Source organism: Oncorhynchus masou, chromosome 13 (assembly GCF_036934945.1).
Source record: "Oncorhynchus masou masou isolate Uvic2021 chromosome 13, UVic_Omas_1.1, whole genome shotgun sequence".
NCBI classification, from domain to species: domain Eukaryota; kingdom Metazoa; phylum Chordata; class Actinopteri; order Salmoniformes; family Salmonidae; genus Oncorhynchus; species Oncorhynchus masou.
The window spans coordinates 71,167,223-71,190,894 of NC_088224.1; the positions used below are offsets into that span (position 1 = coordinate 71,167,223).

At 43.3% G+C, this 23,672-nt stretch overlaps 1 protein-coding gene across 1 annotated transcript in view; it reads right to left on the reverse strand.

The window, feature by feature from the left end:
• LOC135553415 (serine-rich adhesin for platelets-like) overlaps positions 1-4,760 on the reverse strand; it is a 44,799-nt gene extending 40,039 nt beyond the window's left edge. Inside the window, exon 1 of the mRNA XM_064985544.1 lies at positions 3,053-4,760. Within this exon, the coding sequence (XP_064841616.1) occupies positions 3,053-4,760 (1,708 nt within the window). The remainder of the gene's footprint in view (positions 1-3,052) is intronic.
• Positions 4,761-23,672: the final 18,912 nt, after the last annotated feature.

The window sequence follows — 23,672 nt, forward strand, 5'->3', positions numbered from 1 at the left end:
TGGCATCACTTGAAGTGGGTGTTGATGTAATATCGTCCGAAGTGACTGTCGATGTAGTTGAGTGAGAGGTGGCATTTTTGAAGTGAATATTAATGTCGTGGGAGTGGTGGCATCACTTGAAGTGGGTGTTGATGTAGTTGAGGAAATGATGGCAGCATTTGAAATTACTCTTGGTGTAGTAGTGGTGACATCACCTGAAGTGACCGTTGATGTAGTTGAGAAAGAGGTGGCATCTCTTGAAGTGACTGTTGACAGAGTGGTGGCAATACTTGAACTGACTGTCAATGTACTTGAGGGTGTGGTGGCATCACTTGAAGTGGGTGTTGATGTAGTATCGTCCGAAGTGACTGTCGATGTAGTTGAGTGAGAGGTGGCATTATTTGAAGTGAATATAAATGTCGAGGGAGTGGTGTCATCACTTGAAGAGACTGTTGAGGCAGTGGTGGCAACATTTGAAGTGGTTGTTGATGTAGTATCGTCTGAAGTGACTATCGATGTAGTTGAGTGAGAGTTGGCATCACTTGAAGTGAAGATTGATGTCGAGGGAGAGGTGGCATCACTTGAAATGACTCTTGAGGGAGTGTTGGGATTGCTTGAAGTGAATGTAGAAGGAGTGGTGGCATCACTTGAAGTGAAGATTGATGTTGAGGGAGAGGAGGCAACACTCGAAGGGACTGTTGAGGGAGTGGTGGCATCACTTGAAGAGACTGCTGAAGTTGATGTAGTAGCGGAGGCATCACTTGAAGCAACTGTTGAGGTTGTGGTGGCATCACTTGAAGTGGGTGTTGATGTAGTATCGTCCGAAGTGACTGTCGATGTAGTTGAGTGAGAGGTGGCATTATTTGTAGTGAATATTGATGTTAAGGGAGAGGTGGCATCACTTGAAGTGAATGCTGAAGTTGATGTAGTAGCTTTGGCACCACTTGAAGTGAATGCTGACGGAACAGTGTTATCGCTTGAAGTCACTGCTGATGTAGATGAGGGAGTGGTGGCATCATTTGAAGTTGATGTCGATTCAGTTGAGGGAGTGGTGGCATCACTTGAAGAGACTGCTGATGTTGATGTAGTAGCGGTGGCATCACTTGAAGAGACTGTTGAGGGAGTGCTGCCATCACTTGAAGTGACTGTTGATGTCGAGGGAGAGATGGCATCACTTAAACTGAATGCTGATGTTGATGTAGTAGCGGTGGTACCACTTGAAGTGAATGTTGAAGGAACAGTGTTATTGCTTAAAGTGACTGCTGATGTTGATGTAGTAGTGGTGGAATCGCTTGAAATGACTGTTAATGTCGATGTAGTAGTGGTGGCATCTCTTGAAGTTGATGTCGATGCAGTTGAGGGATTGGTGGCATCACTTGGAGTGACTGTTGAGGGAGTGGTTACATCACTTGAAGAGACTACTGAAATTGAAGTTGTAGCGGTGGCATGACTTGAAGCTAATTTTGAAGGAGCGGTGGCATGGCTTGAAGTGACTGTTGATGTAATAGTGGTGTTATGAATTGAAGTGACTGTTAATGTCGATGAGGCAGTGGTGGCATCTCTTGATATTGATGTTGATGTAGTTGAGAGATTGGTGGCATCACTTGGAGTCACTGTTGAAGCAGTGGTGTCATCACTTGGAGTGACTGTCAATGTCGTTGAAGGAATTGTGGCCACAGTTAATATTTCTGTCGGTGTAGTAGTGGTGGTAACACTTGAAGTGAAAGTCAATGTTGTTGAGGGAGAGGTGGCATCAATTAAAGTGACTGTTGAGGGAGTGGTGGCACCACTTGAAGTGAATGTTGATGAAGTTGAGGAAGAGGTTGCATCACCTGAAGTGGGTGTCCATGTGGCATTTTCTGAAGTTACTATCAGTGTATTTGAGGGAGTGATGGCATCACTTGAAGTGACTTTCGAGGCAGTGGTGGCAACATTTGAAGTGGTTGTTGATGTAGTATCGTCTGAAGTGACTATCGATGTAGTTGAGTGAGAGTTGGCATCACTTGAAGTGAAGATTGATGTCAAGGGAGAGGTGGCATCACTTGAAGTGACTGTTGAGGGAGTGGTGGGATTGCTTGAAGTGAATGTAGAAGGAGTGGTGGCATCACTTGAAGTGAAGATTGATGTCGAGGGAGAGGTGGCAACTCTTGAAGTGACTGTTGTGGGAGTGGTGGGATTGCTTGAAGTGACTGTAGAAGGAGTGGTGGCATCACTTGAAGAGACTGCTGATGTTGATGCAGTAGCGGTGGCATCACTTGAAGCTACTGTTGAGGAGTGGTGGCACCACTTGAAGTGAATGTTGATGTAGTTGAGGAAGAGGTTGCATCACCTGAAGTGGGTGTCCATGTGGCATTTTCTGAAGTTACTATCAGTGTAGTTGAGGGAGTGATGGCATCACTTGAAGTGACTGTTGAGGCAGTGGTGGCAACATTTGAAGTGGTTGTTGATGTAGTATCGTCTGAAGTGACTATCGATGTTGTTGAGTGAGAGGTGGCATCACTTGAAGTGACTGTTGAGGGAGTGGTGGGATTGCTTGAAGTGAATGTAGAAGGAGAGGTGGCATCAATTGAAGTGAATATTGATGTCGAGGGAGAGGTGGCATCATTTGAAGTTGTTGTCAATGCAGTTAACGGATTGGTGGCATCACTTGAAGAGACTGCTGATGTTGATGTAGTAGCGGTGGCATCACTTGAAGTGACTATTGAAGTAGATGAGGGAGTGGTGGCATCACTTGAAGTGGCTTTTGAGGGAGTGGTGCCATCACTTAAAGTGACTGTTGATGTCGAGGGAGAGATGGCATCACTTGAACTGAATGCTGATGTAGTAGCGGTGGCACCACTTTAAGTAAATGTTGAAGGAACACTGATATCGTTTGAAGTTTCTGCTGATGTTGATGTAGTAGCTGTGGCATCACTTGAAGTGACTATTGATGTAGATGAGGGAGTGGTGGCATCACTTGAAGTGGCTTTTGAGGGAGTGGTGGAATCGCTTGAAATGACTGTTAATGTCGGTGTAGTAGTGGTGGTAACACTTGAAGTGAAAGTCAATGTAGTTGAGGGAGAGGTGGCATCACTTAAAGTGACTGTTGATGTCGAGGGAGAGGTGGCATCAATTGAAGTGGGTGTTGATGTACTATCACTTGAAGTGACTGTTAATGTCATAGTGGTGGCATTACTTGAAGTGACTGTTGAGGGAGTGATGGCATCACTTGAAGTGGGTGTTGATGTGGTATCATCTGAAGTGATTGTCAATGTAGTTGAGTGTGAGGTGGCATCACTTGAAGTGAATTTTGATGTCGAGGGAGGGGTGGCATCACTTGAAGTGAATGCTGATGTAGTAGCTGTGGCATCACCTGAAGTGACTGTTGACAGAGTGGTGTTAAAACTGGAACTGACTGTCGATGTACTTGAGGGAGTGGTGGCATTACTTGAAGTGGGTGTTGATGTGGTATCATCTGAAGTGACTGTCAATGTAGTTGAGTGAGAGGTGGCATCACTTGAAGTGAATATTGATGTTGAGGGAGAGGTGACATCACTTGAAGTGAATGCTGATGTTGATGTAGTAGCTGTGGCATCACGAGAAGTGACTATTGATGTAGATGAGGGAGTGGTGGAATCACTTGAAATGACTGTTAATGTCAGTGTTGTAGTTGTGGCATCATTTGACGTTGATGTCGATGCAGTTGAGGGAGTGGTGGCATCACTTGAAGTGGGTGTTGATGTAGTATCATCTGAAGTGACTGTCGATGTAGTTGAGGGAATGGTGGCTGCAGTTGAAGCTACTGTTGGTGTAGCAGTGGTGGCATCACTTGAAGTGAATGTTGAAGGAGCGGTGGCATCGCTTGAAGTGACTGCTGTTGTTGATGGAGTAGTGGTGGCATCACTTGAAGTGACTATTGATGTCGTTGAGGGAGTAGTGACATCACATGAAGAGACTGTTAAGGGAGTGTTGGCATCCCTTGAAGTGACTGTTGATGTAGTTGAGGGAGTGGTGGCATCGCTTGAACTGACTGTCGATGTATTTGAGGGAATGGTGGCCACAGTTGATGTTACTGTCGATGTAGTGGTGGTGGTGGTATGACTTGAAGTGAATGTCGGTGTAGTTGAGGGAGTAATGGTATTACTTTGAATGACTGGGGATGCTGTCGAGGGAGTGGTGGCATCAATTGAAGTGGGTGTTGATGTACTATCACTTGAAGTGACTGTTAATGTCGTAGTGGTGGCATTACTTGAAGTGACTGTTGAGGGAGTGATGGCATCACTTGAAAGGACTGTCAATGTCGATTTAGTAGAATGAGTGATGGCATCACTTGTGACTGTTGACGTAGTTGAGGGATTGGTGGAATCACTTGAAGACACTGTTGATTTGGGTGAGGGAGTGGTGGCACTACTTGAAGTATGTGTTGATGTAGCATCACTTGAAGTGACTGTTGAAAGAGTGGTGGCGTCCTTTGAAGAGACTGTCAATGTCGATGTGTTGGTGGGAGTTGAGGGATCACTTGAAGTGACTGTTGAGGGAGTGGTGGCATCACTTGAAGTGACTGTCAACATAGTCGAGGGAGTAGTGGCATCACTTGAAGTGACTGTTGAGGGAGTTTTGTTATCACTTGAAGTGACTGTCGACATAGTTGAGGGACTGCTGGCATCATTTGAAGTGACTGTTGAGGTATTAGTGGCATCACTTGAATGTAATTTCGATATCAATGTAGTAGAGCGAGTGAGGGCATCATTTGTGACTGTTGATGTAGTAGGGGTGGTATCAATTGAAGTGACTGTAGACATAGTTGAGGGAGAAGTTACATGAGTTGAAGTGACTGTTGAGGGAGGGGTGGCATCACTTGAAGTAGGTGTTGATGTGTTGCCACTTAAAGTAACTGTATACATGGTAGAGGGAGAGGTGGCATCACTTATTAAAGGGACTGTCAACGTCGATGTAGCAGAGCGAATGATGGCATCACTAGTGACTGTCAATGTAGTAGTGGAAGTTGTGGGATCACTTGAAATGACTGTAGACATAGTAGACCGAGTGGTGGCATCACGTTTGACTGTCAATGTAGAAGTCAGAGTTTTGGGATCACTTGAAGTGACAATTGATGTAGTTGAGGGAGTTGTGACATCACTTGTGACTGTCAATGAATTAGTGGGAGTTGCGGGATCACTTGAAGTGACTGTAGACATAGTAGAGGGAGTTGTGTGATTACTTGAAGTGACTGTAGACATAGTTGAGGGATTGGTGGCATCACTTGAGGTGACTTTCGAAGTAGTAGAAGGAATGTTGGCCACAGTTGATGTTACTGCTGATGTAGTGGAGCGAAAAGTGACTGTTGAGGGAGTGGTGGCATCACTTGAAGGGACTTTCGAAGTAGTAGAAGGAATGTTGGCCACAGTTGATGTTACTGCTGATGTAGTGGAGGGAAAAGTGACTGTTGAGGGAGTGGTGGCATCACTTGAAGGGACTGCCAATGTTGATGTAGTAGAGCAAGTGATGGAATCACTTGTGACTGTCGATGTAGTTGAGGGAGTGGTGGCATCACTTGAAGTGACTGTTGATGGAGTGGTGGCATCATTTGAAGAGTCTGTAGACATAGTAGAGGGAGTGTAGGCATTCCTTTGAGTGACTGTTGAGGGACTGGGGGTATCACTTGTGACTGTTGGTGTAGAGGGAATGGTGGTCACAGTTGAAGTTACTGCTGATGTAGTTGAGGGAGAATTGACATCACTTGAAGTGACTGTTGAGGTGGAAGTTGTGGTGGCATTGCTTGTAGTGGTTGCTGATGTTGATGTAGTTGTGGTGACATCACTTGAATAAACGTTTGATGTAGTGGAAGCTATACTTTCTATGTATTGATTGGTATTTGCTGTTGGAGTTGATGAAACAGTGGTACCCATTGACATCTGACTGGTTACAGGCAGTGATGTTTCACTTGGGATTTTTGAAACATACTTGGTAATTTCATCCATCACTGAGGTAGATGTTGAATTATGTGATGTTGATGCATTTACTTGTGCTGTATGTTGTACTTGTTCTGTGGTTGCGCTCTTCTCATCATTAAACACTGATATGGATGTTATGTTTGTGAAAACTGTGAATCAGAGGAAAAAAAAAATAATTGATTTGATGTGACAACGTCATGTATATGTCACAGTTTCTGTGTTATTTGATTTTCTTAGGTTTCCTTAGGTTACCGCTGGAGGGCACCCTTACCCTGTTTTCTTGTTTTGAATTGCACCCAAAAAGTCTCATAGCAAAGGGTGTGAATACTTATGTAAATAAGGTATGTGTTTTTTTATCTTTAATACATTTGCTAAAATTTCTAATAGCCTGTTTCGCTTTGTCATTATGGGGTATTGTTTGTAGATTGATGAGGAAAATGTTCTATTTAATCCATTTTAGAATAAGGCTGTAATGGAACAAAATATGACAAGAGTCAAGGGGTCTGAATAGTTTCCGAATGCACTGTACATACAAAGAGCACAATACAATCAGGTGTGAAAGTAAGGGGGTACAGTCTGGTACGACACCCCAGTAAAATAAATAGTGGCGGTACTCCATATTGGTAAAATGTGAGCCTATCACAATTAATACAATGAGCCCAAAAAAACATTATTTAACATTACTACATGTCAGCCACATGAAACATTTGAAAATTGACTGGAAACCAGGTGGTAGAGAGTACTAGGGGGTAACTAGCCCCTCCAAAGAACAATATATATATATATATATATATATATATATATATATGTATGTATGTATGTATGTATGTATGTATATATATATATATATATACATATATATACAGTGCCTTGCGAAAGTATTCGGCCCCCTTGAACTTTGCGAACTTTTGCCACATTTCAGGCTTCAAACATAAAGATATAAAACTGTATTTTTTTGTGAAGAATCAACAACAAGTGGGACACAATCATGAAGTGGAATGACATTTATTGGATATTTCAAACTTTTTTAACAAATCAAAAACTGAAAAATTGGGCGTGCAAAATTATTCAGCCCCCTTAAGTTAATACTTTGTAGCGCCACCTTTTGCTGTGATTACAGCTGTAAGTCGCTTGGGGTATGTCTATCAGTTTTGCACATCGAGAGACTGAAATTTTTTCCCATTCCTCCTTGCAAAACAGCTCGAGCTCAGTGAGGTTGGATGGAGAGCATTTGTGAACAGCAGTTTTCAGTTCTTTCCACAGATTCTCGATTGGATTCAGGTCTGGACTTTGACTTGGCCATTCTAACACCTGGATATGTTTATTTTTGAACCATTCCATTGTAGATTTTGCTTTATGTTTTAGATCATTGTCTTGTTGGAAGACAAATCTCCGTCTCAGTCTCAGGTCTTTTGCAGACTCCATCAGGTTTTCTTCCAGAATGGTCCTGTATTTGGCTCCATCCATCTTCCCATCAATTTTAACCATCTTCCCTGTCCCTGCTGAAGAAATTCAGGCTGAAACCATGATGCTGCCACCACCATGTTTGACAGTGGGGATGGTGTGTTCAGGGTGATGAGCTGTGTTGCTTTTACGCCAAACATAACGTTTTGCATTGTTGCCAAAAAGTTCAATTTTGGTTTCATCTGACCAGAGCACCTTCTTCCACATGTTTGGTGTGTCTCCCAGGTGGCTTGTGGCAAACTTTAAATTACACTTTTTATGGATATCTTTAAGAAATGGCTTTCTTCTTGCCACTCTTCCATAAAGGCCAGATTTGTGCAATATACGACTGATTGTTGTCCTATGGACAGAGTCTCCCACCTCAACTGTAGATCTCTGCAGTTCATCCAGAGTGATCATGGGCCTCTTGGCTGCATCTCTGATCAGTCTTCCCCTTGTATGAGCTGGAAGTTTAGAGAGACGGCCAGGTCTTGGTAGATTTGCAGTGGTCTGATACTCCTTCCATTTCAATATTATCGCTTGCACAGTGCTCCTTGGGATGTTTAAAGCTTGGGAAATCTTTTTGTATCCAAATCCGGCTTTAAACTTCTTCACAACAGTATCTCGGACCTGCCTGGTGTGTTCCTTGTTCGTCATGATGCTCTCTGCGCTTTTAACGGACCTCTGAGACTATCACAGTGCAGGTGCATTTATACGGAGACTTGATTACACACAGGTGGATTGTATTTATCATCATTAGTCATTTAGGTCAACATTGGATCATTCAGAGATCCTCACTGAACTTCTGGAGAGAGTTTGCTGCACTGAAAGTAAAGGGGCTGAATAATTTTGCACGCCCAATTTTTCAGTTTTCGATTTGTTAAAAAAGTTTGAAATATCCAATAAATGTCGTTCCACTTCATGATTGTGTCCCACTTATTGTTGATTCTTCACAAAAAATACAGTTTTATATCTTTATGTTTGAAGCCTGAAATGTGGCAAAAGGTCGTAAAGTTCAAGGGGGCCGAATACTTTCGCAAGGCACTGTATATACATATTGTTCTTTGGAGGGGCTAGTTACCCCCTAGTACTCTAGGTTTCCAGTCAATTTTCAAATGTTTCATATATATACACATATATATACATATATATATATATATATATATATATACACGTATATACACCGTCGTCTAAAATAAAACTGTGAAGGACCTCGGCGTTACTCTGGACCCTGATCTCTCTTTTGAAGAACATATCAACACCATTTCAAGGACAGCTTTTTTCCATCTACGTAACATTGCAAAAATCAGAAACTTTCTGTCCAAATATGATGCAGAAAAATGAATCCATGCTTATGTCACTTCTAGGTTAGACTACTGCAATGCTCTACCTTCCGGCTATCCGGATAAAGCACTAAATAAACTTCAGTTCGTGCTAAATACGGCTGCTAGAATCCTGACGAGAACCCAAAAATTTGATCATATTACTCCAGTGCTAGCCTCCCTACACTGGCTTCCTGTCAAAGCAAGGGCTGATTTCAAGGTTTTACTGCTAACCTACAAAGCATTACATGGGCTTGCTCCTACCTATCTCTCTGATTTGGTCCTGCCGTACATACCTACACGTACGCTACGGTCACAAGATGCAGGCCTCCTAATTGTCCCTAGAATTTCAAAGCATCCAGCTGGAGGCAGGGCTTTCTCCTATAGAACTCCATTTTTTATGGAAAGGCCTGTCTACCCATGTCAGAGACGCAAACTCGGTCTCAACCTTTAAGTCTTTACTGAAAACTCATCTCTTCAGTGGGTCATATGATTGAGTGTAGTCTGGCCCAGGAGTGGGAAGGTGAACGGAAAGGCTCTGGAGCAGCGAACCGCCCTTGCTGTCTCTGCCTGGCCGGTTCCCCTCTTTCCACTGGGATTCTCTGCCTCTAGTCACTGGCTTACTGGGGCTCTCTCATGCCGTCCCTGGAAGGGGTGCGTCACCTGAGTGGGTTGATTCACTGATGTGGTCATCCTGTCTGGGTTGGCGCCCCACCTTGGGTTGTGCCATGGCGGAGATCTTTGTGGGCTATACTCAGCCTTGTCTCAGGATGGTAAGTTGGTGGTTGAAGATATCCTTCTAGTGGTGTGTGGGCTGTGCTTTGGCAAAGTGGGTGGGGTTATATCCTTCCTGTTTGGCCCTGTCCGGAGGTGTCCTCGGACGGGGCCACGGTGTCTCCTGACCCCTCCTGTCTCAGCCTCCAGCATTTATGCTGCAGTAATTTGTGTCGGGAGGCTAAGGTCAGTTTGTTTTATCTGGAGTACTTCTCCTGTCCTATTCAGTGTCCTGTGTGAATTTAAGTGTGCTTTCTCTAATTCTCTCTTTCTCTCTTTCTTTCTCTCTCTCGGAGGACCTGAGCCCTAGGACCATGCCCCAGGACTACCTGACATGATGACTCCTTGCTGTCCCCAGTCCACCTGGCCGTGCTGCTGCTCCAGTTTCAACTGTTCTGCCTTCTTATTATTCGACCATGCTGGTCATTTATGAACATTTGAACATCTTGGCCATGTTCTGTTATAATCTCCACCCGGCACAGCCAGAAGAGGACTGGCCACCCCACATAGCCTGGTTCCTCTCTAGGTTTCTTCCTAGGTTTTGGCCTTTCTAGGGAGTTCTTCCTAGCCACCGTGCTTCTACACCTGCATTGCTTGCTGTTTGGGGTTTTAGGCTGGGTTTCTGTACAGCACTTTGAGATATCAGCTGATGTATGAAGGGCTATATAAATAAATTTGATTTGATAATATCTATATATACATATATATATAATATATATGTATATTATATGTATGTATGTATGTATGTATATATATATATACACACATACATACACACACATATATGTATATATATATATTTATATATACATATACATAAATGGATATATATATATATATATATATATATATATATATATATATATATAAATGTAAGGCCAGCTTCTTCAGGCAGAAGTTTGCATCCTGTAGCTCCAACTCCAAAAAGTTCTGGGACACTGTGAAGTCCATGGAGAACAAGAGCACCTCCTCTCAGCTGCCCACTGCACTGAGGCTAGGTAACACGGTCACCACCGATAAATCCATGATTATCGAAAACTTCAACAAGCATTTCTCAACGGCTGGCCATGCCTTCCGCCTGGCTACTCCAACCTCGGCCAACAGCTCCGCCCCCCCCGCAGCTCCTCGCCCAAGCCCCTCCAGGTTCTCCTTTACCCAAATCCAGATAGCAGATGTTCTGAAAGAGCTGCTAAACCTGGACCCGTACAAATCAGCTGGGCTTGACAATCTGGACCCTCTACCCTCTAAAGCTGCCGCAGTCATCCCCCTCTTCAAAGGGGGAGACACCCTGGACCCAAACTGTTACAGAGCTATATCCATCCTGCCCTGCCTATCTAAGGTCTTTGAAAGCCAAGTCAACAAACAGGTCACTGACCATCTCGAATCCCACCGTACCTTCTCTGCTGTGCAATCTGGTTTCCGAGCCGGTCACGGGTGCACCTCAGCCACACATACTAAACGATATCATAACCACCATCGATAAAAGACAGTACTGTGCAGCCGTCTTCATCGACCTTGCCAAGGCTTTCAACTCTGTCAATCACCATATTCTTATCGGCAGACTCAGCAGCCTCGGTTTTTCGGATGACTGCCTTGCCTGGTTCACCAATTACTTTGCAGACAGAGTTCAGTGTGTCAAATCGGAGGGCCTGCTGTCCGGTCCTCTGGCAGTCTCTATCGGGGTGCCACAGGGTTCAATTCTCGGGCCGACTCTTTTCTCTGTATATATCAATGATGTTGCTCTTGCTGCGGGCGATTCCCTGATCCACCTCTACGCAGACGACACCATTCTATATACTTCCGGCCCGTCCTTGGACACTGTGCTATCTAACCTCCAAACGAGCTTCATTGCCATACAACACTCCTTCCGTGGCCTCCAACTGCTCTTAAACGCTAGTAAAACCAAATGCATGCTTTTCAACCGATCGCTGCCTGCACCCGCATGCCCGACGAGCATCACCACCCTGGATGGTTCCGACCTTGAATATGTGGACATCTATAAGTACCTAGGTGTCTGGCTAGACTGTAAACTCTCCTTCCAGACTCATATCAAACATCTCCAATCGAAAATCAAATCAAGAGTCGGCTTTCTATTCCGCAACAAAGCCTCCTTCACTCATGCCGCCAAACTTACCCTAGTAAAACTGACTATCCTACCGATCCTCGACTTCGGCGATGTCATCTACAAAATTGCTTCCAACACTCTGCTCAGCAAACTGGATGCAGTTTACCACAGTGCCATCTGTTTTGTCACTAAAGCACCTCATACCACCCACCACTGCGACTTGTATGCTCTAGTCGGCTGGCCCTCGCTACATATTCGTCGCCAGACCCACTGGCTCCAGGTCATCTACAAGTCCATGCTAGGTAAAGCTCCGCCTTATCTCAGTTCACTGGTCACGATGGCAACACCCATCCGTAGCACGCACTCCAGCAGGTATATCTCACTGATCATCCCTAAAGCCAACACCTCATTTGGCCGCCTTTCGTTCCAGTACTCTGCTGCCTGTGACTGGAACGAATTGCAAAAATCCCTGAAGTTGGAGACTTTTATCTCCCTCACCAACTTCAAACATCTGCTATCTGAGCAGCTAACCGATCGCTGCAGCTGTACATAGTCTAATGGTAAATAGCCCACCCATTTTCACCTACCTCATCCCTATACTGTTTTTATTTATTTACTTTTCTGCTCTTTTGCACACCAATATCGCTACCTGTACATGACCATCTGATCATTTATCACTCCAGTGTTAATCTGCAAAATTGTAATTATTCGCCTACCTCCTCATGCTTTTTGCACACAATGTATATAGACTCCCCTTTTTTTGTGTTATTGACTTGTTAATTGTTTACTCCATGTGTAACTCTGTGTTGTCTGTTCACACTGCTATGCTTTATCTTGGCCAGGTCGCAGTTTCAAATGAGAACTTGTTCTCAACTAGCCTACCTGGTTAAATAAAGGTAAAAAAATATATATATATACACATATATACGTATATATATATATATATATATATATATATATATATATATACACACATACACTGTACAGTACCAGTCAAAAGTGTGGACACAGCTCATTCAAGGGCTTTTCTTTATTTTTTACATTTACATTGTATTTTTACAATGTAGAAAATATTAAAAATAAAGAAAAGCCCTTGAATGAGTAGGTGTGTCCACAATTATGACTGGTACTGTACATACAATGTATATATTTCCTGATCTTTCTTATATCTCCTAGATATATAACAGACACTTCAAAACCTATTTCCTCATTAAAAAAAATACTGTCTATTTTGCGATGTATGAATGTGTTATTCAATGCGTTTCTATGGACTTAGTAATAAAGGCCAAATTCAATAGTTTTATTAAATCATTTTAAAGTATTTTTTGGAGATAGCTAAAGGGGTATTGAAATTCTAAATCAAATAGCTAAATGATCCATGATATGACCATCTTAAAACAATTCCATATGTTGGCTTAGTACACCTCCTCCCCCCAACGGTTTAAACTTTAGAGGTTAAACTCAACCAGCAATACCCTCTCCTCCAGTTTTATAGTCTTTTGCAGCTTGTTCCAAGACCAAGGAGCATTATAGGAAAATCATATTAATCCCATTTATGTTCTGGCCTTAGGAACCTTGAAAGATAGTAGTAGCTGAGAACGGAGACTATATGTTTGTGATGAGCTTGTATGTGAGGAGCATAGATATGTAGACAATGGTCCAAGCACTGTGTTGTACACAAAAATGTACCAATGCTTCATCCTTCTCATAAGGAAGGAAGGGCCACTTCACCATGTTGTACATTTACATTTAACATTTAAGTCATTTAGCAGACGCTCTTATCCAGAGCGACTTACAAATTTATAGATCACAGTGATGGGTGAGTGGTCTTGCATTAGTTATAAATCTAATTGCCCTGTGATTAACAGTGTCCAGCATCGTAAGTGCACTGGCTGAATATGTTTTGATTCAAGCTACTATACAAACATAATTAAACCAGTGGTACTTACATAAAATAAAGGCAACCTTGTTAAGCCGAGAGAATGTTCTTTCTTGCATTTTCACTTTTTTCTTTCCTATGCAAATCTCATTTGAACCCAGCCCAGCTATGTGATGTGAGGCAGAGATGATTTCCTTGTTCACAGATGAGAGGCGAGGTGTGTGTGGCAGGTTTGTTTGGGACTACCCATTTTGCTCTCAGATTGAGTCAGCACCTCCTCTGTAGTAAAGTCATCAATAATGTCAGTGGATCAAATACATGATTTCATTTGAAGTGTTGCAAATCAGCACATTAAAAAAATATTGATTTTTTTTATTCATAAATTGAAGTTGTATGACTAAATTAGACATTTTGTCAACACTTATTTTTGTCAGAAAGCTTGTTGTCTTAGTAGTATTCTCATTCTTTCACCATATAATTATGTGTAAGGGACAGGCATAACCTGTAGGATGGATCAGGGAAGTGTTGAATTCACAAATATGTTATGGCAGGTCTGAGGGTATACACCATGGTTCACCACAGTTGGTCATTCATAAGAAACTTTGTGTGACGCAGCACCTGGTAACCAGCATGTTGGCAATATAATTTTAAAATAGACTACTTACACAAAACCTCAACCCCAGCTTTACAAATTGTAAACCATAAATACATATACTGTAAAACTGGTATATAGTGTAAGGTATCAATTTCAATGTTCAAATGTTTCTTACACTTTATGAATAGCTATTCCAGCTTCAAACTATGTATGTTACTCATTACCAATCAAACAAGGAAGTTGATGGAGAAATCATACTCATTATGATAATATTTAGTTATATCATCTCATTCCCGGCATAGGGAAGTTATTGTTTTGTTCCACACAGCAAATTGTTTAACAGATCACAGTTTAAAAAGGCTGCTGAAAACGACAGCCCTGTGTTACTACAGGAGAGTGTGAAAAGTGATAATTATACTGACAGCAAAATGTCAAAATAGTCACATTGGGATAATTATCAGGTCATTTAAAATAAAATACCAAGAGGCTAAATCATTGTTCTAGTTGAATATAGTCAGCAAAGGGCGCTCAATAGACATATTTTCATATACCGGTAATCACTGGCATTAGCACACACACACGCAGCCCCTGCAAGGTGGGAGGGCCCACAGGCTGTAGGTTGGTGTCCTCCTGGAGGTCGGGCCCCCCAGATAGCATAGGAACATGTGATAAGCCATTGTTTGTTTCATTATAGGAAATTAGCTTTAAAACGGCAACATTTTCTCTCAGACCCATAATAATAAAAATAATCAGTTGTATGACTGAATGAGACATTATTTTCTCAACACTTATTGTTGTCAGAAAGCTTGTTGTCTTAGTAGCATTCTCATTCCTTCACCATTTAATTATAAGTAGTGGACAGGCGTAACCTGTAGAATGGATCAGGGAAGTGTTTAATTCAGAGAGGCCTTTGACATGTTATGGCAGGCCCAAGGGTGGAACACAATGGTAACCACGTTCATAAAACATGTAGTGTGACACATCATCTGGTAACAAGGATGTTGCCATAGGGAATATATTGTTTTGTTCCACACGGCAAATAATTTAACAGATTACACCTTGAAAAGGCTGCTGAACACAATAGCCCTGGTGGGGTTACTACAGGAGAGTGGGTGGGAAAAGTGATACAGCATGATGTAAAAATAGTCACAATGTGATAATTATCTGGAGTATTTCTCCGGTCTTATCCAGTGTCCTGTGTGAATTTAAGTATGCTTCTCTCTAGTTCACTCTTTCTTTCTCTCTCTCAGAGGACCTGAGCCCTAGGACCATGCCTCAGGACTACCTGGCCTGATGACTCCTTGCTGTCCCCAGTCCACCTGGCCGTGCTGCTGCTCCACTTTCAACTGTTCTGCCTGCGGCTATGGAACCTGTCAGGGTTCCGTTTTAAGAGGCTACAGAGCGCCTCCGGTCGTGTGTCGTTAGCGTCAGAGCAATGAGTGAAACATTCCAGATTTAGCCCGTTAGGCCAAACGGTACTACTTCTGTAGGTCAATATGACCTTCTAGAGCGAGGGCATAGAGCCAGTAAGGTTAGATATTAGAAGATATCTGTTCGGTGACCGAGCCGAAGTATTCTGTCCGCCCATCGCACTAAGCAAGAGTGGGCAGACCACAGGCATATCTGTATTTATGTGCCGTGTCGCTTCGGTCAACATAACGCTATGCCAAATGGGTAAATGTGAGACCTCACTAGTAAACCCACCCTTTCCAGGGTAAAATGGAACATAATTTGTGATTGGAAGTGAGATTTCTGAACAAAGTAGGGTTAGCTTGCACGAGTTGCTAAGCTAAAAAAAAGGGGAACATTTTTCGCTTCCTGTGTTCCGTTTAAATTCCTCCTCCTTGCGCAACGGAAGTCCCGCCCTTTGTACTTCCGTTTGATTTCAGCGTTACATCTCTTAAAATAAGTAGGGGAAATCCAAACGTGGATCACGTTAAAATAATCCAGCAATCTCAATTGTTTGGGTATCATCGCCTCATTCAATTTATTTATTTAAATTGTTGAACATACCTTTCCAGGTTCTTTCAATTAAATGAGACACCTTAAACTTTGCAATATTAATTTAGATGAAGCAGATCTCTCAGGATAATTTAAAGTTTAATTCCCAGATAGCCTATACAGGTTTGATTATTCATTACATTTGATCAATCAGTAAAATCTGCTTTTGCAAAGCACAATCAATCAGTCCCACCTCCAGCAGGAATCCCATATGGCTGTGGCCTGAGGGGAAAGTACCATAGTGGTGAATGTACCTAACATTACTTTTATGATAATCCAGCAATCATTGTCTCATTCAATTTATTTATCTAAATTGTCGAACATAACTTTCTAGGTTCTTCCAATTAAATGAGACACCTTAAACTTTGCAATAGTAACCTAGATGAACCAACTTCCCAGGTTAATTTAAAGTGTAATTCCCAGATAGCCTATCCAGGTATGATTAATCATTATCATTGATTTGCTTTTGCAAATTCATTCACGTCCAACTTCCACAGTACTGTCCAGTACTGATGGTTCATTAACGTCTATAAATAGATTAAAATCGTCTTTGCAGCTCCCAATATATTCCAAAACCATACTTTGGAAGATTAGGAAAAACAATTTTCCTTTCAAATGTTCAAATAATGTGCAAGCTATCAGAGGGGGTAGTCCCCACTAGCCCGCTAATTAGTGAACCTCCACCTGTAAATGGATTGATCTCTGACCTCAGCAGTGATACCAACCCTAATTATGCCATTAGCGGAAAAACAGCAGACAACAACGCTTTCCAAAATCAGGCCTCGTAAAGGTTCTCTCCAGTCTAGCCCTGATGTCTTACCATCCGATATTGGCATCTGTCCAATACCGCAGTGCACAGCTGAAGCAGGTAATGGTAGACATAAAGGGACAGGTGGAGAGAACTGGGAAACCAATGACAAATGCATAAATGGGAAAAATTCTGCTAGCTGTGGAACTGCGCTTGAAAACTGAACAATTAAATGTAATTGCAAAAACGTATGATGATGAACAAGCACAAGCTCTTCAACAAAATCGTCTTCTACAGGAACAAAATCATATGCTACAGGAACAACTCGATTTAGCCAAAACTAAATATGATGATGTCCACACCAAACTAGATAAATCTGAAGAGTTATCTACAAACAGCTCAACTTGATAGCATGCATGCTGTTTTGTTGAATGTTACTCAAAGTAACACGGTTCTCCTCAAAACGCTGCAGACCAAAGACGATCAGTTAATGAACACAATGACAAAGTTGGATGACAAATCAGCAGAACTCATTGAAGTCGCTGACGAAATGAATGATGAGAGAACTCAGGTGATGAAGATGGAAATATTGATTTCTAAGCAAGCCAAGGAAATCTCATCACTGAATCTCTCGCTCCGTACTCAAGACCTCTATCTGCAAACCATGACAGATAAGTTTGAGACCGAAAGGAGCAAGTGTGACACTCACGTGTCCAAAATCAGTACTCTAAGTGCTCAAGTGGACTCTGCAATGCAGCAGAATACCACTCTTAAGTATCATCTGGAGGAAGTCCAGAGCGTGACTACCAATCCAAGCAACCGGAGCCCTGTACTCACAGGTGTAAAGACGATAGGTTTCAGACCTTGCCTCCCTCATGTGTCCCTCAGTCTTCTCCTCTTGGCCATTCGGCACTGAGTAATATTGCTCCTCTTGGCCAACAACAACAAGGCTTGGCTTCTCCTCTTGGCCTTTCGGCCCCAATCTCTCCACAGTTTGAAGCCAACCCTCTCCGCCCGCTTGGCGCGGAATACCTTGACAAACTCATCAAGAATTTCCCCGCCTTTGACCCCGTTTCAGGTCAGCCAAACAATACTGAGACATTCCTAGCTGACATAGAGGACGTGTTGGATGGCTACCCGAACGCTACGGGTTCTGACAGGGTTTACCTGTTGAAGCGAATGTCAAATAGACATGTGACAAGGTTAATTCATCTACAACAGCAACACGTGCTAAATGCCTACGCTAAACTTGCCACAGCTTTGAAATTAGAATTCAGTGGTTCTGCGATTCGCAAACACGATTGGCTTACACACTGAAACAGGCATGGAAGACCTGTTACCTTTCAAACAAATGTTCCTGTCGAACATGTATCCCACCTTCATCACCTACTTGGGCCCTGCCGCCCACGGTGGCTTGCCTATCTTACAACTCAGAGAGCTTGCAAGCACAGCTTTTGAGGCATCAAAAGTTCACAACGCTAAGAGCCCTGACCACTTGGTTTTGAAGTTTGACCAGGAGCACTCACTCCAGTTAGAGGGTGCATTATCAGGTATTGAAGTGTTGAGAGATGACGCACAACAACAGTTTCTCCCACAAAACCATGATTCCAATAACCTCCGCGGTCAAAATAACTGTAAAGTACGTCGCCATCAACATGACTACCGCTACAATCGACCTGTTCGCTACGTTCCTGCACCCAACCCACAAGAAGTGTCAGAGCACAAGGGCAACAAAGGGTTGAAGGATTATCAAAACATAGACCACTGTTCTCCAGAAGTTCCACTACGGGAAGAACTAAAGCGAGAACAATTTCAGTTAAAGGGTAAAAGATAAGTCACAAGGACTAGACAGGGAATTACCGGACACCAGGTCTGCAGGAATTAACACCCATAGTAAGGACGTTAAAGTTAAAATTTCTCCCGCTCTCATTCAAGACTCTATCCAGGGCCCGCTTGATCAAGAAACAAGCCCCCGGACTTTGTCTATAGACTCTGATACAAAGTTTGCGATGAAAAAGGTCAAACGCTTTGTGAAAGCTAAGCCTAATCAAAATCGGAAAAGTTTTTAAAAAAAGGAAAAAAAGTCATTGTTCGATGATCTCAAAAGGGCTTGAAGCCAACTAAACATTGGTTAAAAGTGGAACGATGCGACACTAAACTTCGAGGGGTCACTCAGACTACCTTGCCTCTCACATTGAGAGTCATGCTGAAACTACACTTCCAGGACGTATCACTAGTTCACTCTGTGTATGTTACCAGCCTCGAAACGGTACCCCTGCTACTTGGAGCAGACTTGATGGATCAGTTGCTCCCATTGATGGATTGGAAAACCATCCAGGTATGGTCACAGGCCAAAGTACCTTCTCCACTGACCACACTGTCTTCCCCTAACGCTAGCTGCAACGCAGTCTTTCACGAGGGGTATCTGTCGAAAGCACCCCTTGGGAAAAAGACGTTTAGAAACCTCTTGGTGCAGAATCCGATCCAAGGAGATATTACGACATCTCGACACATTCCATCAGCCAACATGATTGACCATTCTTTTCATGATTTCGACCCAGCTGTCTCTGTGAATGAGCAACTTCCCTCCTCCTTGCAGTCGTGCAATACAGTAGTTGAGATGAACGCCCTTCGAACACTTCCGCAAGCACTGCGGCCGTCTTAGCAAGAAAAACATAGATGCGCAGAGTATACTCTGCTTCCGATGATACACCTTCCACTTTGTGGGGGGCTGTCACCCCTTACAATGATACTAATGGCGTTAGTCCAGCAACTGACCCGATGACTCCCACTGGTGAAACACTTTGCGATATCACAGACCAATATCCTCGTCTCAGTTCGCAGGTACTGAATAGGTTGCCACACGCGGATGCGGTGGTGTCTGACATGCCTCGACAGCCACTGAGCGTTTTGAAGCACAACACCAGGAGATATGGTTGAAAGGTTACAGCCATTCTCATTACAACGCGGCCGCTGACAACTCGTACATAGGGTCCGACCTTTCCGTTTGCGCCTCAGACACCAACACCACCCGCTGGTGGGGGGGTCCGGAGACACAAGGGGGGGGGGATAGTAGCCCAGACCCATAATGAGCCTCATCGAGGCCGGTGGGGGGGTCGAGGCTACTGACAACATGGTACGAGGCCGCCAGAGAATAAATCAAATCTAGTTGTAAACTTCCCTATGAGAACAGTGAGGAGCAGACAGGCCCCTAGACGGGGATTATCTTAGAACACATCTAAGATAGTACTGAGGTGTACCACACTGGTTGTAAAGGAAGTCCAGTGGACTTGTCCACCTCCAAAACAAATGGCAACAATAATCATTCCTTGCCATGTGTAGGTTCTACTACAATACAACTAGTAAAATGCTCCAATGATGTGTCCCGGTAGTATAATATTTAAAAATAAATTGGTAGGATAACTGGTCCCTTTGAGCACCAGTACCAATACCAGCAACAGTCAGTCCAGCTACAATCAGTAAGAAGGTTAGAGAACTCACCAATCAAATTACCCTTGACAATAGCGACATAGGAGTCACTCAGAGTGCAACACGTGGAAGGGAATCTCCAGTACACTCTTCCAATGTTTACCACACATGTCACTAATAAATAGAATCCTCCATTCAGGAGGAAAATTATTAGAAGTCATTAACCATGATCACACCACGTATGACTGGTCCAATACTTAAAGAATACTTCTGTCGTGAGGTTAGCTCCTCAGTGGATAACATAGCTATGAAATAGACTTCATACCTATCACCACTACAATAGTGGAAGACACAGTGACTTGTAGTAAAAACTACTACAGACTCCCTCGACACCAATTCTGACTGACCTCCCGGCATTGACCTGAAAATTACTTGACTACGTTAGACTCATTCTGAACAAGTTGTAATCTGCCATGATACTTGGTTTTCTTCCCTTGACATGCGCACTTGTGTAAGCATAAACGCACATGCACAACGGAACATCCAACTAGGATTTATGCTAGGATCACTTAAGGGTCCAAGCAAAATACCAGCCTTAGTAAAGTTTAACATTTACTTCTAGGCTTTGACTCTACTGCACTCACCAGTTTTCTTCCCAGAAGTCTATAGGTCATCCCTGTAGATTGCCCAAAACTAGTGCCTTACAGCTGTAAACTTATCATATAGTTATCAACTTAGGATTGTGCCTAAGCAACACACCAAGTAGGAAAACCCTAGATATGGCATTAGAGACAATGCCATGATAGTCATTTTGCCAGAGCATTGGACGTATATATAATACAGTCCAATTAGATGATTTTTGTGTAAGAACTATATTTTGTATATCTTTTGTTTATGTTTTCATTCCTTTTCGGTTCAGTTCCTTTGACACTTAGGAAGTGATAGAGACATAAACAAAGTCCCCATACAACCATCACTTAGTGCCACAACGCCGCTCATTGGGGAATGAATGCAATTATATATATTTTTGTGTGTGCGTTGTTAACATCTGCCTAAGTTACTGCCCAGATCTTCCAGGCCGGAACAGCGACCCCAAATCCGGACACCGACGGCCCATACATGTGGCAGCATGCCCCGCTGTCAGAGAGCCTGCCAAGATAAACCACCAGAGGGGGACCGCAACGGCGATCACCAACCAGCACATCCCCTGGCCCTTCCTGGGGTACTTTGCAGCTTCCAGGGAACCTACCAAGGTAAATCACTAGAGGTGGCCGCAACGGCGATCACCAACCAGGACATCCCCTGGCCCTTCCTGGGGTACTTTGCAGCTTCCAGGGAACCTACCAAGGTAAATCACTAGAGGTGGCCGCAACGGCGATCACCAACCAGGACATCCCCTGGCCCTTCCTGGGGTACTTTGCAGCTTCCAGGGAACCTACCAAGGTAAATCACTAGAGGTGGCCGCAACGGCGATCACCAACCGGACAACAACTGCCCATTCTTGTGGTGGACTGCTCCGCTCTCAGAGAAGCCTACCAAGTTCTTCCACCAGAGGAGACTGCAACGATGATCTACAAACAGGACATTATGTGGTCATGATTTTATGTTGATTTGTAACTTGCACGACAAACAAGATCCAAACCACCGGGGGGGGGGGTATGTCATGACGTTGCCCTCTCTGGGTACAGCAAGCCCCATCCCCATCCCCCTGTCTCCTACACACAGGCTGCTGTGGTCAGAGAGAAGTCGTAAATTGCTAGAAGAGATAATCTCCTCATGGCCACAGTATAGAGAGAGAGTAGAGTTTTCATAGAAGAGAACAAAGGAATTTCTTCCACCACACAGACCTTGAGGTCCGAACAACATTTATGTTCTGGAGAAGGTATGAAAGATCGGTGAAGACTCCAGCTACGAACTGGTCCGTTTGGTACAATTTTGTGAAACTCATGGGAGTCAATACAGCCACATGATCATAACGCTGTTTATATAATAGCCTCAGATATGAGGTTAGTTAATCATGTAATGCTAATTACAGATAATCTTTGATAAAAACTAAAAGTCTTCAGTTAATGAAAGTAAAGACACAACAGTGGGATGTACCTTTGAGCGCTACATCCCGAGGTGTTCGTGCTGATTATACAGAGATTGTGACAGCTGGTTAAATGGCATTCCTTGAGAAAGCAAGAACAAGATGTACAGTTGAAGTCGGAAGTTTACATACACTTAGGTTGTAGTCATTAAAACTCGTTTTTCAACCACTCCACAAACTTCTTGTTAACAAACTATATTTTTGGGTAGTCGATTAGAACATCTACTTTGTGCATTACACAACTAATTTTTCCAACAATTGTTTACAGACAGATTATCTCACTTATAATTCAATGTATCACAATTCCAGTGGGTCAGAAGTTTACATACAGTAAGTTGACTGTGCCTTTAAACAGCTTGGAAAATTCCAGGTCTGTAAATACTTTTTTGCCCCACTGTATGTAAACTTCCGACTTCAACTGTATGTAAGGAGAAGTGCAGTATTATCGTAAGGAGACGTATACTTGGAATACGGAGGAGGAATGGAGGTCTAAGAGAGAGAGGGAGGAAGACAGTGAGCTTGAGTCGGTTAAAAGGGATGGAAAAAGGGAGATGGTTTGTTAAATAGGAATGGTAGAAAGTGGAAGCAGATTGAGCTGAAGACAGGAGGAGAAATGGAAGTGAATGAGGGCGAAGTATTCAAGAAGAGTTAGGAAAATAGCAATGCAATAGTCTGGCGGCTCCGGTACCGCTTGCCCGTGCGGTAGCAGAGAAAACAGTCAATGACTTGGGTGATGGAGTTTTTGACAATGACATGGGCTTTCCTCCGACACATCCCACTTCACAGGTCGTGGATGGCAGGAAGCTTGGCCCCAGTGATGTACTGGGCCGTACACACTACCCTAGCACCTTACGGTCAGATTCCGAGCAGTTGCCATACCAGGCGGTGATGCAACCGGTAAGGATGCTCTCAATGGTGCAGCTGTAGAACTTTTTGAGGATCTGGGGACCCATGCCAAATCTTTTCAGTCTCCTGAGGGGGAAAATGTCTTGTCGTGCCCTCTTCTCGACTGTCTTGGTGTGTTTGGACCATGATAGTTCATTGGTGATGTGGACACCAAGGAACTTGAAACTCTTGACCCGCTCCACTACAGCCCCGTCGATGTTAATGGGGGCCTGTCCGGCCCACCTTTTCCGTTGTTTGGTGCGACGCAGACAGGGTGGCGAGAGTGGTGAAACAGAAGAGTCATTGTCTGTTCTTTTGAGTTTGATGTTGAGTCTTTGCCCGACAAAGTGATGCTTGGATATATAAGTTATCCTGTATGAGCTTTAGTGCCGAATACTTTACGTTGTTACAGGTGTCAAGCTTATGGTCATGTGGTAGCAGTGTGTAGAACGGAAGTTCCAAGGTGTGAGAGGTGTCCAGAATGGCATGAGACAAAGGAATGTGTAGCATTGGGGAAAGTAGTGGTATGT